Source organism: Anopheles moucheti, chromosome 2, assembly GCF_943734755.1.
Source record: "Anopheles moucheti chromosome 2, idAnoMoucSN_F20_07, whole genome shotgun sequence".
In the NCBI taxonomy this organism is placed as follows: Eukaryota; Metazoa; Arthropoda; class Insecta; order Diptera; family Culicidae; genus Anopheles; species Anopheles moucheti.
This window is the reverse complement of record NC_069140.1, coordinates 7,043,567-7,063,379: the sequence shown is the minus strand read 5'-3', so window position 1 is coordinate 7,063,379 and position 19,813 is coordinate 7,043,567. Positions and strand designations below refer to the sequence as shown.

The following is a 19,813-nucleotide window of genomic DNA, read 5'->3' as shown; positions in this document are numbered from 1 at the left end:
CGCTCGTGATTAGCACAGTTTAAAGTGCTCTCGGGATGCTTTGCGTTTGGTGAGGCTGTTGCTACCTTTCTTCCCACTTCAGCCCTCCCTTTCCACTTACATGCGGATTTGGCGGTGTTTGAACCACGCGCACACTCGCGATCGAATCGCGCACCGGATTGCCGATGTGCTAACACTTTGCTGGAGAGTCGCGGGCATGCACACTATTGCCGCGAAAAGTGCGACCCTTCGCAGCGGACGGTGGTTGTTTGATGCTACGCTCGCGTAATGACAGAGTGCCGGACGACGGGCGAGCTTTCACACGTTTTCCCAGGATGGCCAGGACGCGAACCTGCCATCGACGATACTTCTGGCCACGAAAAATCATTCGTCCGTCCTTAAACCGTGTGCGCGCAGCAAACGTGTCGGCGGTAACCGCGTGTTGATTGCAAACGATCGGCACGATCGGCGGCTTCTTGTAAAGGGTTTGCCCGATTCCGGCCGTCCGCGGTACCAGAAGGTAGCCGGGAAAGACAAAAGATTTCTCGCATCGCGCCCGAACCGTAGCGCGGCCGTTCGCTGTCGTGCGCGAGCTGGTTTTGTGCATTTCACTTCAGCACATTGTTACAATTAGACAACAATCATCATAAATTAACGATTAGATTGTGAACCCGGCGCGGTTCGGTGCAAAAAGGCCGCCAAGAACGCCCTCCCCATTTTGAGGTTCTGAGGGGTTTCGATGTGCTTCCAACGGTTTCTGGAGAGCTGGCGGGCGCCAGAGTTCGTAGTGTCAATAGGGCTGCAGCAACGCAGGCCTTTGGGGTTGGCCTTTAATGAGATTGACTCGAGCAGTCGAAGGGCAGCCGGTCGTCCCTCGGGGCAGCCGGGCATGCTGGAGACTGCCGCCCGGGCAAGGTCTATATAGTTTATCATTAATTATCTAATGATAGATCGAGCGCTTTCGTTTCTGTCGATGATTCGTCCCGCTTAGACAGCTTTCGACAGTTTCGACACATCGCACTGTCGGGGTATTTTTAGTCGATCGATTTTCGATACTGATGGCCATAATGCAATATGACTGACTACAGGGTGCAGGGGTCCGGCACGTCACAAATGAAATTTAAGAATTGTGAATTGTTTCAATGAAATAGATGAAAATTGGTCTAAACGTTAGGCAGTCGTAATATACAAGTTAGAATACTGAAAATTGTAAGCATATTTATAGTCAGATGTTGAGCTTCTCCTGTGAGTTCAACTTATTTATGATTTATTCCGGTGACAGACTGTTGTATATTGTTGTGATGAAGATACTCCTGATAGAGCATCAAATGACTCGGATCTTTAAAGACCATGAGCAGATTTCAATAATTTTGAAGTGTTTAACAATCATCAAGATCAGAGATTGGTAGAAAAATCGTCTGCTCGTCGGCAGGACGTTGATGAAGACGATGGAAGTAAGAACAATCGCGTGCTGGCTTGAAGTATTCTAGAAGAATTCGTGAATGGTGATAATAAGGATGATGATTTCTTCACGATATGTGACACTGATAACAAAACCTAAGAGGCATTATTTCAGAATTTTGACAGCTTGGGAAATTTTCATTAAATTTTACATTAATAACAAATGTACTTAATACCCAAAAGCAAGCTAAGAACGAAAAACGGAATAAACCTTTCTCCATTTGAACATCCTCATAAATCCTTCGTACATTTGATACATCTCATATCCACTAACTACCTAATTCATCAGCCCCCGAAAGCACTTGCCACGACGGCAATAAGTTCTCCGGAAACGCTTCCCTGTCAAAATATTGCATCATTTACGATGAGTTATTGCCGTAACAGCATCGCACCCGGAACGGCCACAGTGCAAAACCCCGCTTGCTCTTCGCCCATCCGTCCACTTCCCCTACACTTAGCAGGAGGAACGCAGCAAAAACCAAAAAAAAAGTCACAACCCCCGACACACAACTAATAATCCTGCTTGTTAAACATCGATAATCAAATTATCCGGAAAGGAAAGGACAAACTTTTCTGGCTATCGTGTTCACCCCGTGCTTGTTCACCCCTTCGGTTTCCGAGCCGAGCCGTGCAAAATTAGTCGCGTTGGAAAATTACCGACGCACACACGGTACGCCGGGGCAGGATCGAACTCGAGCGCAACGAACCCCATGATAAATCAGTGTAAATTTTCAATTATGACTCTTAATTTACCACAGCACCAAAACCGATGCGACACAGAACCAACCACTCTCTCGCTTGCTTTCTCTCCTTCCCAGGGCGTGAACAAGTGACAGTGGGACGGTTGTTGCGGTGTGGAATTTTCTTCCAGAGCGGAGTTTTTCCGGTTCCATATTATCCTATTCGAAGGATTTTCCGTTTCTAGTCTACTGGGATGAGTTAGGAATCGTTTACACGGCCCATTTCAGAGACCGAGTAGAAAAAAAAGACGAAACATTCAACTTCCGACCTGTATGTGCGTGGAAAAGCGCTATTGTTTAACGTTTTCCTTTTTGAAAAGGGAAGAAGAAAAAAAAGCAGCGGAAACCGATGAAGTTCAATTTTTATCACATTTCGTATACACACTAATCCGGAACGGGCGAGTTGTTGGGGAAATAAATATTTACCCCGTTTCTTTTATACGCCTGTCGAAATGGATGAATTCTTGCTTTTCCCTCCCTGTGACCGTGTGTCCGTGTGTGTCTGTGTGTGTGCTTCACGGCATTTTATATACTTTTCCTGCACCGGCACCGGGTTTCGGGGCCCGTCATCATTGACTTTGCGTATTGGCACACTATTTGGTGCTATTATTAATTTCCCTTTCGGCGTGACGTCGTTTCCCCCTCAGCTTTTCGCAGCGATGGAAGGATACCGTTCCAAATCCGGAACCTGTGTGGATACCATAAATCATCTTCAACCGTAACCCTTTTTCCCTCGATTGTCTTGCCGCTTCCTTGCATTGCCTCCACCGCACACACACAGTGGGCAGTGTTTGTTGTTTCCCTTTTGTGCGTGGCGTTGCATCTGTTCGTTTGAATATCTAGCAGTTTCGTGCCTCCTTTCGTGCGCGGCTGATTTTGTGTGTCATTTATTACCGTAATATAATGTTCCGAAGGAGGGAAATGTATTTGGACCGATTTCGGTAAATAATAAATTTGTTGTACATTGTGTTGAACACGATATTATGTGTGCGATAGGGTTGGGAAAGAGTACAAGCCCCGAAAGCATATCAAATGGCGCGGCATGATCGATGAACTTGGGCGCTATTTGTTGCAGGAAGCGCTAGGAACCTCGCAAAGTACAAGACCAAACGTTTGTATCCCTGTCATCGAGTGTGGGTCCCACAGCACGTAGGACGTATCCTTTCGGACATTTCCGACGCGTTCTTAGCACGAGAACCCGTGTCTTTCCCTTTCTATTGTATGGTGTTTATCGCTGGGTAAAAGCTTTCGTTGATTTACCTTTTCGTGGCAAAACAAAAGGGGGAATGAATGTCTTGTCCAGGGTTATTATACATTCGCATAAACGTCGCGCATAAATAGCTGCGCTCCTATCCACCGCAATCTGTCTCATCGTCGTTGCGTGTCGGAGCGTTACAACACTTGCAACATCTGCAGCAGGTTCCAAAATACGTTTGAATGGGCTGGTTGTTAACGTTCTCGGAAAAAAAGTTTTCCTGAAATGGATGTTTCTGGATGGTGCGAAGAAAAAACGTTAAGAACCTGCGTGATATTACACACGCTTTCAATGCTGAACGGGTCAGAAGATAGAGGAATTGAGTTATGTTCCCTGCCTGTGAGCGAATTTCGATGGTACCCGGCAGCAGGAGTTAAAACGGACAACAACATTGATAAGATAACGAAAATTTCAGGAATTTTTAGTCCCCCCCAGATGGATATCCGCTTAGGGAGCACAGCGGAATGGTTTGAGAAAAGAGTAATTTCCACAGCGATCATGATGATATGATGGTGATAGCTTAATAATCCAATTATTAGCTCCAATTCGATGACAATTACAGGCGATGGTATCGGGACGCCGCCCGGGACCAAACAATACATTTTCCCATGCAATCTAAATCAATAGAACGCGACCGAGAGACAAAATGACCGGGTCGTTTTTGTTGGTAAGGTCCAGCAAATTGCCGATATCAAAACGCGATACAGGCCGGCTATATCCGGCGTTGAAATAACCGCAACCAGAGCGCGCGGCTAGAAAGCTCGCTTTGATAACGAGCGACCATGAGGGAGAAAAATTAAGTTATTATAAATTCATTATTGAACTTTGCCGTGCCTCTGGCAAAAATGGGGTTATAAACTCTGCTGGGAGATGCCCGAAGGCAAACGTAAACGTGCCGTTGTTGGGATTGTACTAATACTTTGTTTATGTGTTCGCTTTGACACACTACGTGCTGTCGTATCTTGCCGTGTGTATGCTTTTGGTGGTTAGTGTTTAGATTGTTCAATAACTAATTATTGATGACTGATGGGAAATGGACACCGTCTGTGGCAGCTGTTTCTACTCTCACACGACACAATGGGACATGCAATTTTGGATTACAAATGTTTCCTATCATTTGTCGTTAAAACAAACGCATTTCATTTAAAGACAAGAAAATGTTTACATTAATTTTAATTCGGTTCTGGAATAACGAGTCTCGGGTTACCATTATTCTGACTATAAAAACACGAACACGTCTTGTGAACAAGTAGAGTGTAGTGTTGGGTAAATCTTAATGATTCTTTACGCTGAATGAATGACTTTGTGTCTCTATTCAAAGATATTGAATATTAAAAAAGAAACTCCAAAGAATTTTTCGGTTCCAACATTTTATACCAGTATTTGTTTTTCAGAATTATCACTAATTATAAACTAGGATAAGGCTAAACACTTTTTCTTTTTCTTTATCGACACAACAACCTCAAGAGGTCTAGGTCTGCCATATTTGGCTATCTTTGTCTCTATTTACCCGATTCGTGAATGATTCGTTAAAAAATTAGAATTACTGGAGAATTGCTATCTTATCCGACAGACGAAAACTAACAGAATGTTTAGTATAGTTACGGTGATATACTTTATTCACATATATTTCAATATTGTCATTAATATTTGTATAAAAACTCAACTTTTAAACTATCCCCTGTCCCTGACATGTCAACAAAAGGTTCTTAAAAATTTCGAAAATGAATAAATCAATAACATCATTTCATTTCTGTTCCATTCATTTAACATCTGTTCCATGCTTCGGTGATGATTAAACTGATCGTCTATTGTATACTTAGAAATTAAATAAAATGTGTTTTCCCAATTATTTTAATATGCGCCATTCTTGAATCAATGTTGAATCATGACTTCCCATTGAATGATTACTAGATAGTATAGTGGCTCGTACAATAGAAAGAAAAACCAATCTGCAGCATATCAGAACGGTAAACTTTCCCAACCACACCAACCGATGTAGTGAAGAAAGGCTTCAATTTAATCAACACTCAGCACCTGCCATCATTCAACACCGATGGGACCTTAGCCAAATCAAACATAAATTCCATTCCCACGTGAATCCACGCGATGCGGTCCACGACAAAGAGACACGACATAACTAGCAACATCCTCCGATCCGAGAGGGAAGAGATTTAAACAGGTGAGATGATGCTACTTTGTGTTACTGTTTCGAACCCACTGGATACCGAGCATTGTGTGGCCGAAAAGAATGAAATCAATGGTTCTCAATGGGCAGTGATACGGACCGAGCGGTTGATGTCAAGAAGTTCTTTATCGGCCTAGCTACTTACCGAGCGTGTTATATCGTCAGGCTGGTGCAACAGATTTCCCGTCAAGTGCGCGGAGAGAAAAGAAAGGAGAGAGATGGAGGGACAGAGAATAAACCGCAACCATAATCATGATTGCTCATTCATCTTGTTTTTGATTGCGTCTGGTGTTTGAGCCGACAGCATCCTGTCTGCGAGCTCGTCTTCCACTGCACCTGGGCACTAATCATACTTTTGATGATGAAAAATGTGCCATATCAAAATCACAATCTGGGTTCTATCGCTCATCAGACGTTTTATTCGCGGTACTTCATGGTTATGCAAGCAAGCATTGACATTCAGTCAAAAGCGGGTCTTGAACAGTGTTCAGGAAGACAAGACTTTGTAGACAATTGGTTTAAATAAAGAATAACTACAGCCGGAGAAATATGGAGTTGGGATTTGATTAACAAAGCATATTGCTATATTGTGCTGTTGCTTCGTTGAGAAATTAATCGAAGAGCTCCCTCTGCTCAGACTGCACTGGGGTGCTTAGAATTCTATGAATTTGATCTATGAAATTCGTAACATAATACATTCGTGAGAAAGTTCGTGCAGTAACAAACGTAAATTGAAACCATTTCATACGCAAAGACACACAGAGAAAGCACAACAAATTCCTACGGTTGTGCCAATCACTGAAATTGATAAGAAACATACATCCTTCCATTTCGTCGCGTGATAACTCTCATATTTCCTCACGTTACATTCCACACAATCGGCCATGATTTATGGCGGTGCAGCGAAGGGAAGCAACATATATTTTATTGAATATCTTAAAAACGCTTTGCTGCAGCAGCAAACCCAGCGGAAACAATTTCACTCGCACGCCCATTCGATTCAGCTTGCAAAACTATCCTAGCGATGCATTCCGAAACGCTTCACATACACCGGAGAATGGAAACCGGAGTCGGAATGTCGGAATGTACAAACATTGCCTCTAAATCACCGCCAACAGCAACAGCTTCCCATTTGCCATCCAGCCAGCCAGATGAAACCTCGCCCGCCGAGGGAAATGGCGAAAAAAAATGATAGAAAAGAGGAGTCAGAATTACACGCTTCGCCGATTCGGCGGTTTCGTTTCGTTTTCGTGGCGAAACGGGAAGAAAATAATTCAATTAAATTTTCTGTCAATTTACCACGAAACAAACGACCGGCAAAAGCAACGGCCACCCCTGCAGTACCACTATTCCTGCTACGCCCTGCTTCGTACATCCGGACGTCCGTTTGTATTATACCGAACCCAACCACGGGACCGACCGGGAGATCTATCCATTCCAGCGCACATCATCCCCGTTCGTTTCGGGGCTTCGGTTTTTCTTTGTGGATCGATTTCGCGGAAAATGATCCAGCGGTTTCTTGGCGAATTGTGGAACTCGCACTCGCTCACGCGCGTTGTCTCTCGTTCTTGCGCTTTATAAACTATTTGATTTATTTATCGCACTCCATCGCTAAATAAATGATTATTCTAGCTTGTGGCACGGTGGTTCTAAAGAAGCAACAACAATAAACGCAAAAGCGTCATTTTTCCACCCCTGGTTTGGCCTGCCTGGATGGAACGATTGCGTGTTTTTTGCGAGAGAATGAAGGGAAAACGCCGCCAACGTTCACCACCATTTTTCTTTTACCATTGGCGTGCGTAGCTCCGCCTATTTAGCTGTTTCCTTTTTCAATATGGTGTGCGTGCTGTTTTATTTACGTTTTTCTCACCCTTACCCAACACACAGCACGACCGAGGCGCCATACATATATATACAGTGATGTACAAAACTAAATATTATCCAATTGGAATGAATTCAAAAGGGGGAGAATTTTTACAAACACTTTCAAAGAATTATATTTCATAGAGATTAATAGAAATGTAATTTAAATCCGAGAATATTCGGTCGTTTGATTGAAAATGCCCCTTCACCCACTCCGGGTGTTTGAGCTCGAATGGCAAACTTAATGTTATTATTATTGTTTTTTTTTATTGAAGTTGAACTAAAAAGTGATAAGATAACGTGAAATTTCTTAAACTTTCTTCAACTGAAATCGATTCCGTTCAAAAGATTCCCGATCTACCTCTCTCTTGCGAGACATATCAACTCAGCATACTTTCCAAAAATGATTCCAACATTACTGATGGACCATGAAAATCCTGGGAAAAATTTCCAAACTTACAAGTTAAATACAAGTAGCTTACTTGCTTTACCATCGAATGACACAAAATTACACACAGAAAAGTAAGCAGCTGTCAGCCAGCTAATCACTGCACAACAGTTTTGTCCATCACTGTCGCTATTGATGCTCGATTGTACAAATGTTTAGCTTGCTCGTCCCGGTCCGTAGAAGCTTCGTAACATTAAACGAAACAAAAAAGAACACCAAGATGTTGAAAGTAGCTTTTCATTCTGGAAAAAAGGGGAAGCAAAATGTAAACACAGTTCGGCGCTCGCGCGTCGTGTGCTTACACACCAACACATTATATACTTCAGGGTGCACCCTTCTCTCCATGACGAACCCTGCACTCCCTTCCCGCTTTCTAACGATCGAATCCAGGGGGTTGCAAGCATTTTCCGTCGCAGCCTACCACCGTGTGTGCGGTCTCTTTTGCTCCTGCTTGCGACACGGTGAATTCACGCACACGTGCATTTTTCGCATGGCTACAGCAAATCTCATCCCCTAGCGGTGCGCGCCTGTGTGCGTGGCGTATCGTTGCGCGCAACTGCATCTCCACCCGAGAGGAAGCCGCCTCACTGCGCTTAACATATCATTCCGCATTTCAACACCTTCGGTTGTTGATTTGATAAAACAGTCCAAACAGTCCATACAAACAAGCGTCCGCGTTCGCGTTCGCTGCTGCCGGTGTTTGCGGTGTCGAAACTGTTGCGAAAAAGTCTTTCCTTCTCCGTGGCGCGGAACCGTGATTGGTGTTCGGTGAGTTCTAGCGAGAATTTTAAACCAGCCACAGCCATCGAAGATCGTTCAAGGTGGAAGAAAAATGTGTTTGCATCATATTTATGTTGTACGAAGGTGAAGGTGAAGAGTTCCGCGTTAAATAGTGCTTTTGGAATTCTTGAAAGTGAGTGCACTGCCAAATTCAGTTTTATGTCTTGTGTCTAAGTAAAGTGAGCGTCTCGTTCGATACAAACACAATGCTGGCGATGTGAAGATGTTCGCCTCACTCGTGAACGTACTGTGATATACATAAAAAAGGGAACATAAGGGAAGAATAAAAATGTGTCCATGTCCAGCAAACGATTTAACAGAACAGTGAAACAGTCAAACAATCAAGTTGTGTAAAATCAGCAGTAAAAGAGTGATTAAAAATGCCACGTCCATCACGTGATACGTACGGCGATCAGAAGCCACCGTACTCGTACATCTCGCTTACAGCGATGGCCATCTGGTCTTCGCCGGACAAAATGTTACCCTTGAGTGATATCTACAAGTTCATCACCGATCGGTTTCCGTACTATCGCAAGAACACGCAACGGTGGCAGAACTCGCTCCGGCACAACCTTAGCTTCAACGATTGCTTCATCAAGGTTCCTCGACGTCCGGATCGTCCGGGCAAGGGAGCGTACTGGGCGCTTCATCCCCAGGCGTTCGACATGTTCGAAAATGGAAGTTTGCTAAGGCGCCGTAAACGCTTCAAGTTGCACAAAACCGACAAGGATATTCTGAACGAAGAGTTGGCAGCACTGGCCAACATAAATCGAATATTTCTGGCACAAAACTCGGCGGACGCGTACTGTCCCGGTGCGACCACGATGTTACCGGACCCGGTGGTACTGCATCCCTCCAGTTTGATGCATTCTCCACCGCTCGAACCTCATTCCCCACTGCCGGCCGTGGCCCCCCTGTCACCTGTGTCTACCGGCGAGACTACGCTAATGTCCGGGACAACGCGAACTCCCTTGCGACCGAAGCGATCGTTTACGATCGAAAGTTTGATCACGCCGGAAGAGGAGCTCGTGGAACGCCGCAAAGGAGGAGCGCGGATAGAGCGGGAAAGCAGCCGATCGCCGGGTTCCAGCCCCGCCCGGTCCATCAGCAGTGTGCGGGACCACACCAAACGCTCCAAAAAAAGCTCCGACGATAAGTTAAATCTGTTGGAATCGCCAGACCGCTTGCCATCCCTGCTCTCGATTGCTGGCCATCCAGTGCATCATCATACCGCCGCCGCCGCCCTACATCATCATCCCGCGCTGCATCACCAGCATGGGCCCACACTACCACCCGCCACCAGCCTGCCGGGGGCCAACATTCCTCCCTTTCTGCAGTACGCACATCCGGCACTGGCCGGGTACGATCTGCCCATCCATCCGCTGCTGATGATGGGACCGTTGGGTGCAATACCGCCTCATTACTTCCACCACAGCTCGTACCACAGCTTGGCCGCGGCCCATCACCAGCACCATGCGCATCACCAGAACCACCACCACCACCATCATCCTCATCAGCACCTTGGGAGCAATGGGTCTGCGATAGGGTCCGGTTCCGGCAGTCGATCACCGAGCGGTTCCATTACGGAACCGGACAGTCCCCGATCGGGTGGAGCTCCGACCGATCTCAGTCGACCGCTCGGACCTGCACTGAGGAGTGTTTGAGGCGAGCTCGCGACTATCCCCTACCCTGTTCCTGTTAGTGCTCTAATGTGGCCACACCCGGAAGGCTGTTTTGTTGAGTTTGTATTACCTTTTTGGATAGTATTTTATGTGCATTCTTTAGTTGCTCATCCCACCCGGTACACGAGAACGATTGAGCCCAACAATAATTGAACGAATGTTACAGAAACTATGCGGCAACCTCGCGTCTCACTGAAGAGCCCCCTTATCGGTTTAATGATAATTTCTTTTTAGAACAATATTCCATTCGTATATTGGCCAATCGTTCATCACAGCCAATGAAGAACAAGCAGAAGAGTAACAGAATGTTCAAGCGTGTTCGGTATGAAATACAAAGATTTACGTGTAAGATTTAGCGAAATTCAACTGTACGTGATTACTTATTTAAGATCTGTTTTTACTGCATAGAACTGAAATAAACAAATGTCTATAACAAATGCAAGGATGAAGCATGTTCTATGTATTTTGTTAAACGCGGCTGGAAACTATATAATACCACAATTATTACAAAATTTTACATGGTTTTGAGTTCATATTTTAGAAGAATAAATTGATACTGAAATGATAGTCGCAAACGATTATGCCGACTTCTAGTCCGAACACCGATTTGAACTTGCGAATACTTTCAGTAATATAATACATTTCTCAAGAAAATAGATTTTCTCAAACTTAAACTTTTGACTAAGAAAAAATGATTATTTTTAACAATTTTTTAAAGAAATCAAACTATGCTAATATATTTATTATTTCTTAGTTATTCTTCTTTTAGTTATTTGGCTTTTCTAGAAGAGACTTATTTCATTCTTTGATATCTGTAATCTTTCGAATATTTCATTTCAATCAAATACTGACAAATACAATCAAGTTTTTTATAATTGCTTAAGGAAAAAGTCACTCTTATATGACATTCAGTAAAAATGGATTCAATCTAACAATTAGTGAAAAAGCTGTCGAAAAAGATGTAACAAAACAATGATTTTCTATTCCCTGATGGATAAACCATTGTTGCTCAATTGACAGCCCAACTTAACCTGTGTATGGCACACCACCATTGTGTTGTCCGGACCGGTCGTCCCAGAAGCGGTGAGATTGTTGTTTTCGGAAGTGGTTACGCCCCTGTGAGCTGAAGGGGGATTAGTTTGTATTATTCCAAACACGGCCAAACACAACCGTTCCATTCTTAATCGTTGTGGCAGTTTTCCTTTTTTGCTCATTGTTTGAGAAAAGTTTGTTTCTTTTACATTTTCCCTTTACCGGGCTCTCTTGGCCCTTTGAAGCCCTTGATCCTATTTTGTTTCATTTGTAAGTGCCTAATGCCATTCTCATAATACATAATAGTTTATAAAAAAGTGCTATTATGCTTTTAATAGCAAACAAGAAAACGAAATGTGTCTCGGTGTGGTAATAATTTTACCTCAAGACGTGTCGCGAGCGTTCTAAACGATGCAAATCATTTTCTAAGCACGCTTCCGATGATGCCTGTTAAGCCCCCCTACATTGAACATCAAAGCCCTCCAGCGATCGATAATTAGGTGTAGCGCGATCGATAATTGAGAACAGCGAACACGAGCCACAGCCACGAGAAGCTGCTCCACAAACGAGAACCAACGCTCAATAGCCAGAATGTCGGGACCCAACGAACATCAACTTCGATAAGACGAACGAAAGAGAAAAGCTCCTCCAACAGAACACCGGCCCCGAAAGACCATCAGCTAATTAAGCATTTCCACGGAAGGAACGTAAGGCTAATAGTATCATCACTGAGAAGGGCAAAGAGAACTAAAAAAATAAAGGGTCCACATCTCACCGGGCCGGATCGGAGGTCGATCGGACGCTGTAAACGATCGCACGAGATCCAGCCGGAGGGGCGTGAAATAAGCTGCTTCATTTGCTTCGCTCCCAGTGGAATTCGTCGAGTGTCGACTGTGTTTGGTGGAGGCTTATGGTCTTGTGAACTTACATCGCTCCGCGGTAGCTTTCAAGCGAAATTGTGCGCTGTCATTCGTCGATCGTTGTCGATTCGTCCACGCGGTAGACGGGCTGTCTGGCACTGTTCCGCGGCACTGACACTTGGATGCTGTGCACCGCCGCGAGCAGAGCTGCCTATTGAACTAGGGCGCGAGTCGATCAAGATGAGGATCGTTAATAGACACAAACGGTTCAGATCCACCCCCTATTGCATGTTCTCCGCATCTCCCGGTACCAACGAATCTCAAAAGGATTGACCGCACACCGCAGCATGCCGCCGACTTTTAGACTTTTAGACGACTTTATGCGCTATTTTCCATCCTAAGAGTGTGTGTGTGTGAATGGGTTGATTTTTTATTTCGGGATCCATTAAGTGATTCGGCTCTATTTTCGAGAGTAATTCAATTTTGAGGATATTAGGATTCGTTAAAAGGTTTCACCTCTCGGAATGGGCCGGTACGAATGCAGAAGGATTGTGATGCGCCCTTGTGATGCCTAGTTTTCCAACATTCCACGACACTGGGCTAGACAGATTGACGATGCTGCCCAACGATACGCGGGCGCAGGATTCGATAGACACCGGATCGATTGAACCGTCGGATTGCAGATGAGTTGGCGATAGCGTTGAAGCGCCCAAGCGCATGGTCATGTTACGCTATGTTAATCAGCGTATGAAAGAAGGAGGAGAGATGCTGGAACACTTCCAGAACACATCACGGGGTTCAAATCACTCACAATCCGGGGTGTGAAGGAGAGGAGATCCGGGGTGCAGCAAGCGGAGTAACGTTATAAATCAGAAAATGGTCAGTAAACTAACCGTCCATGATCCAATTTTGCGCTACTTAAAATTCCACAACCACTTACGAGTGGAATGGATGGTGGTGCGCTTCGCGGTGTGCTCGACGAAGCATAGAGAATATGATTAAAGGTGTAAAAGTTTACCAAATCATTTGTCCATTATCGATGATGCCACACAGCCGCGGCCGGATTGCTGTTGCGGGTGAAGCTATGCATAAAAGGGCTCATTGGAATGCGCTGCTGGTGTGTGGGATTGTTTCCGATTTTGATTATTACTCTCAACGCGTTGCTGGTCAGTTTACACGGTTGCATGATGTGTGGAACTGATTGTACTCCAGAGCGCACGTAATTTTAAAGCTAATTGGTTTAGCTTATTGTGTGGAAAAAGGGGTTTCTTATTGTCACAATTATTAACATTTCACAGGTCGCAGGTCACAATATTCAGTTCAAGTCATGTTTTCTTAAAACATACTAAATAATGAGATTAATTTAAGTTGCTTTGCAAATGCTATTTACTTTGAATGTACTACAAACTAGCTTGATATCCATTGGACTTCCCCAAGTTCTAATTACTTTTAATTTAGTTATCATTTAATTGTTTTGGAATAGCATTATCTCAATTTTAAGACAATTTATATAGAGACCGATAACATATGCGTTTGCGTGTAGTGTTTTGTGAATCTTCGATGACGAATCATTCGCATCATACGTCAACTCTCAAAATATTAATATTTATCTTTAGCGATTCTTGAATCCTTAGAGATTCATGAATGTTCAGAAACGTATCCATCCTCAAATATTGAAGAATATTTTGAGATAGCAATTCAGAGTTCTATCCGGTTTAAAAATTCAGATTCAACCAAGAGATTCAAAATCTCCAGAGATTCAAGAATATTTACAAATCAGGTTTTAGAATCCCTCATTCGGATTGAAGATTTATTCACATTCAGTAATCCTTGTAAAAAAATAACCCAGGGCTCGTCAATTAGACACTCAACATATTCCAACGAAAGAAATAAGACATTTTTTCCACAACTTTCATTTATTTATTGCTTTTCCAAGTGCATCTACTTAGAAACATTATGTAAAATTTTCATCTGTTTTGTTCATAAATAAATTCTTGTAGATATAGTTATGACGAAATTTCGTTAAAACATTAAAAATGATCAAAAAAGGCATTAAGTATATACATACTCAATTCACAAATATAACTTTTTCGTACATCATCTTAATTTCTTTCGTAAAAATTCTTCCACACTTATTTCGCGTAGGGTCAATTAATGTAGCAAATTAGCTATGGGTTGTGTTTCATGAAGTTAGCAATAATAGTTTTGTTTTCCATAGTGATTTTATCCCACAAGCGAAGAACGTACCGTATAACCTTCCGTACGAATATGGCTGCAGATTCGATGCGAACGTTTGATAAGCACCTCGGTGATCGCTCCGTGGACTTTATGGGGGCCAGTCCTTAAGATCGAATCGCCGGAAGCCAAAGTAAAATATTTGCCTTTGTATTAACGAGCTCTGTGAGCGGGTCGATTTATTTGTGCTTGCTGTAACTAGCGGCCACATCCTCATATAAAAACACACCACCGCCTGATTAAGGTGTGCGTACACACAGGGCCAGAAGAATATTAGATTAAAGCGGTAAACACAGGCGGGAAAAGTTCTTTCCAACGCAATAAATAATGAATTATTAATTAGTTCCGTTGTGCTGAGTGTGGTGAAAATATACCGCCAGCATAATGGGTGCCCTCTCTCTCTCTCTCTCTCTCTCTGCCCTAACCACAAAATGTAAAACAGCCGTATCTTCGGCCACTTCTTAGCCGGACGCACACAAACACACATAAATGCAAAAGGCACCATGGGCGGCAGCAAAATGAAAGTACACATTCTAACGCTTTGATGGCCAACATCGCCACCAAGGGAAGCAGAAGGAACCTGGGGGGGAAAAAAAACTGCGCACAGAGGTCAGTGGTGGCTAACGAGAGCAGCTGAAAATCTGCCTTTTGTGAATGCGTTTGCGACGCTAAGCATAGCGGTTTAACCGCCGTCCATGTTTATGTTTATTATTCTATCCCAACAACGGCGCATCGCCCCCCAAAACCACTCGCCCCTCGGTTCGTCTAATCTAATCTTGCACCCTCCATTTTGGATGGCTCGCGTAGAGAAAAGTGTAAAGCAAGCAAATAGCCAATTGCCTAAACATGGAAAGTGTATTTACTGCCCACGCGGGACGTTATGTGCGGGAAATTAATTTGAATTTATTTTTTAATAGACCAACTGGAGCTTTCTTCGCAGCGATGAGGGGGGAAAGGCAGTGAAACACAGGACGAAAGAAAATAAAATGGGAAACAACATTTATATGCTGTGTTTTGTGTGGTTAAACACAAGCTGCTAATGGGATGCAACGTCGTGGTGTGGTGATGTGAATTGAATTGGCAACGAAAGCACTTTCCTTCTACTGATCGTAATATTTTTTATTACTTTTTTCGGGGAGTTTTGGAACGAGGAGGGGTCCTTTTCTACCGAAGCAAACGAAATGGAAATTAAATGTAAATGGTAAGTAATAATATATGTCAAACTAATGAACGTCTAATCCAACTACCGAAAGAGTCTTTTAAACACTGGATAATCCACTTTAATTATTTTAATTGTGTTCATTCACATCAACCAAGACTTTTATAAGTATTTCGCGCTCTTTTCATTGTGTTGAAATAATTTTAAAACAGTCAATATTTCCAAAATGTAAAAAAAAATCCCCAAATGTTTGTTTATAGCGTTAAAATTGCGTGATGAGCACCGGCACACCATCTTGTTAGCGAAAAAGCACTCCCAAACACACTCCTAGTAATGCGAAATAGCGAAATCCCAATTATGTTCATTTTGTTCGGGAGCCAATCCACTGCCTGAAGCATTCAATGCCTCTCAAGAGCACTCCAAATGTCAAAAGCTGACACGCCATCCCGTGCACCAACAAAAATGGTTTGGCCGAGATTGCTATTTGTTTTGTCTCATCAAATAGCTATACAAATAAATGTCACGGAAGCGTTTTGTAGTTGTATGGTAGCGTTCATGCGCGCGGGCACACGAACAGAGGATATCGATTGGATAATAGAAAAGACGAATTCCTGCCAGGGCACCCGCGGCCACCCAACTGCCACGGATGGATCGCTGTCAGAAAACGTCAAAAAGGCCTGCCGCCGCGTGTACCATTTCCACTACCCCATCACCGACACTTCACCTAAAACGCCGAGAAGGGCGCGAAACACGATTCCTTCCAAATGCGAGAAACATTCCAATTAAATATGGCTTCTGGGTTTTCTGTTGTGCTTCCCCATCCTTTTGCCCCATTGCCCAAGCCCAGACTTGCTGTCTGAGTTTCGTTTCATTTATTTATTTACCAAATAGATTTAAACCTGCACCCTCCTTTCGGGATCGTTCTCGGAATAAAAATGGAACACTCGGCAAGGAAAAACAAAGGCAACGGTCGAACACTTTCGGTACGCACGCACCCCCGCGGCAATTGCATAACCAAGGCGTCCGGGGTGCATAATCACCCACCCGGTGCCGGTGCAGTTCTGTGCTAAACCCCCCACCATCACCAAATGTAGTGAAGGAACACAGTTTGCACAACGCTTCCGGTGCCTCTTCCGGTTGACTTCCTCGCCAAACAGCAAACCAAGAATTTGAATTTGGTCATGCACATGACGGATGTGCGGGATGACACCATTAGCCCGGAAGGTGGTAGTACCGGACCTCATCAATACACCGGTTCTAAGAAATAATGACTGTTTGGCGCAAAAGATGAGCCCGCCGGAGGCACTTCCTTCGCTGGCCGCTGGAAGCAAAGTGACCAAGTGTTTTCGTTGCCAGTGGGGACATGCAGCTGCATCAGATTCGCTCCGTAATTGCATTAAAAACCTACAATTTGTTTGTGGAATCGTTCAATTTGTTTGTCTGCGCTACCGTATCCGTGCGTCCTCCACCAATGGTGGCGGTGGTCCTTCCTGCCACGAACTATCCGACCAGCACCGGAACTAACTGCCGTGTTTTCCTCAGTTTGTACAGGCTCCTCAGGCGATCCGCTCGTACTTGCAACTACACAAAAAGTACTCTTCGGCGAAAGTACGATCCCTGGCCAACAGGACAGAAGACTCCCCTGTAGCCCAACTCGTCCATCTGTTTGTGGGAGTGTGTGTGTTCTTTTCGCAAAACCCTTCCCAGTTGTTTTACATCCACTGGAGGGATGAGTACAACGGCGTGGGGGAAATTATTTACATAAACGGCCCAACACAACCAACAGTGCGGCGGCTTCTCTGATGCTCCGTGCGGGAGGGATTTCCGAAAGGAACTTTGATGAAATTGCCGACCCTTCGGATGGGTCGCAAACGGTGAGCCACACGTCGATGGTGTTACGAAACAAAGTGCAAACGGATTCCCCAGTCCAACCCTTCGTTACTACGTAGCGTTGAACCATACTTGACCCGGGGTCGGGTACAATGTTGCAAGTCGCATACAGCACTCTCCTTCCGCCAGAATGCTGATGTTGAGCAAATGTTTAAACTTAAAGGATTTCCATCGAAATTTGCCAACCGCAACGAGCGGGAAGCAATTGGGGTTCATTCGCAATGAACATCATACGCGTCTGCAAAGTAAACAGCGAGTTTGTACGGTACTCGTTTTCATCGGAATCGAATTCGAGCAGATGCAAATTGAGGCTACTTACAGAAATCGATAACGTATTGATGTAACTACAAAGGTAAAGTTAACAACACGCCAGAGTGCCAGAGTGCCTCTGCTTGGAAGTATACTTGGTTTATGATTTATTATAATAATGTGTTTTAAAAATCATTTATTTTATTGAAGAAAAAGTAGGATTGATTACAGCAAGATATTGTTCTTGAACAAAAATTTCACACAATTTTAAAATTACAATACCAGCCAATTTCGAGAGATCACTCAACTGTGAATGATAGTAACCTTCCGCTGAAGATGTGTTATACAATTTTGGATCTCCTGGTATTCTAAAAAATGAAAACAACATAATTATGTCCCAACTGCCATGTTCTTTAGTGAATAACGAGGGATGAAAAATTCATTTGAGCATTTAATGTTGAAGAGAGTAAGGGGAGAGCTTATGAGATAACCGAAAGAAGGATCCTTAATATCAAGGATCGTAAGTTAGCTATCCAGTTTAATTAAAGCTGATGTTAAACTTCGACAGTCGCAGCTTGTGAGGCATGAATTATTCCAAACTCTCCATTACGAAATCGTTTAGCTCTGAGCTCAAGAAGAAAAGGATTTCATATGTTGATGACATATTTTAAGAGTGATGTTCCACGAGCTCAAGAATTCATTAAGGTTCCAGTGAGTTGCCCACATTATTGGAAAAAAACACCGTCTGAACATGAGCATGTGATGTCATTGATGCCGTAATCCTTCAGAAAAGTCGGCGTGTCGGTGCATTGAAGGCTTGATCGTGAGGACTTTTACAGTACACCAGTCATTTTTACTATTAAGCGACCTTGCGTCTGATTACTTATCAGTTAACGATATGAGCAGCCCATTTAGCAACAAGAAAAATCCCGAAAGAAAAAAGTACATCATTATGCTTTCCAGACTACCCAGCAATTAAAAGGGAAATTTTATCGGTAAAATGTGCCATTCAGCTGCGTTAAACAAGTGTTACTTTCACAGAATTCCACCGTTAAAACACTGATTAATATGAATTGTCGAATTAAACATCCGCTCAACAAGTCAATTCCCGTCCCGTCGTCGAGGGTCCTCACCCCGCATCTTTGCCAACTCGTTTGGTAAAATCGCCAATACCAAACCCACCTTCGGAAGCCGCCGAGTAACGTCTCAACACAACAACACAAAACCGATTAACCGAAACTCGAATGACGAAAAAGATTGATCAGGTTTTCTTCGCGCCTTGATCGCCGCACGGTGTGCTGGGGTTGAAAAAAAAGGAAACCAGTTCACAATAATTAAGAATAATGATCGATAATTGGGCGTACTGTGGTCTCGGTGCGACCTGACGGATGAAGGTTTATGTATTTTCTACTGCAGCATTAATGTCCCTCTCTGCGTGCCTTGTCTCCCTACCTCATCTCACTGACTCAACCTCCACAGGACATTGGGAAAAGCGTGGGTAATGGAAAAGGGTTGCCGACGGCTAGGAATGGTGATTTTTTGGGGGCTCGCAACGCGTGGGGAATGCCCACAGCTCGGTACTACGCTCGCGCTCAACGATGTTTGCTCAATGGACTATTGGTAAGATAAACAATGGCTTATAGCTTGTCATTACACGGAGTACGGCGGCCGTGTGGCTGGGAACCGGGTGGTGCGTTTCTTTGATCTGAAGTAAGGTGCGTACCAGCGCGTCTAGGCCATATTATGCCTTCGATCGTCCACCTCTGCACGTATCGTCCCGATCCGGTTGCCCTGGAGACTACAAAACCTGGCACGATGATTTATGATCTGTTAACTCCATTTCTCACTCTTACGATCTAGCGCTCCCTCTGCCCCGATATGCCATTGTTGCTGGTGCTTGCGAAGCGCACTAGCCGGGACATTGTCTAGCGCAAGAGCCCGTCCGTTGTTAGTTTTATTGGCCATCTCGAATCTTAAAGGGGCTCTCTTTCC

At 44.0% G+C, this 19,813-nt stretch overlaps 1 protein-coding gene across 1 annotated transcript; it reads left to right on the top strand.

The window, feature by feature from the left end:
* Positions 1 to 9,094: 9,094 nt before the first annotated feature.
* On the top strand, positions 9,095 to 10,378 carry LOC128298156 (fork head domain-containing protein FD4-like). Its single transcript, XM_053033897.1, has one exon. The coding sequence runs from the start codon at positions 9,095 to 9,097 to the stop codon at positions 10,376 to 10,378; it is 1,284 nt and encodes a 427-aa protein (XP_052889857.1).
* The last annotated feature ends 9,435 nt before the right edge of the window (positions 10,379 to 19,813 follow it).

What these genes read in the sequence shown, in the direction of transcription:
- LOC128298156 (XM_053033897.1), top strand. Translation starts at nt 9,095, where the DNA reads ATGCCACGTCCATCACGTGATACGTACGGCGATCAGAAGCCACCGTAC.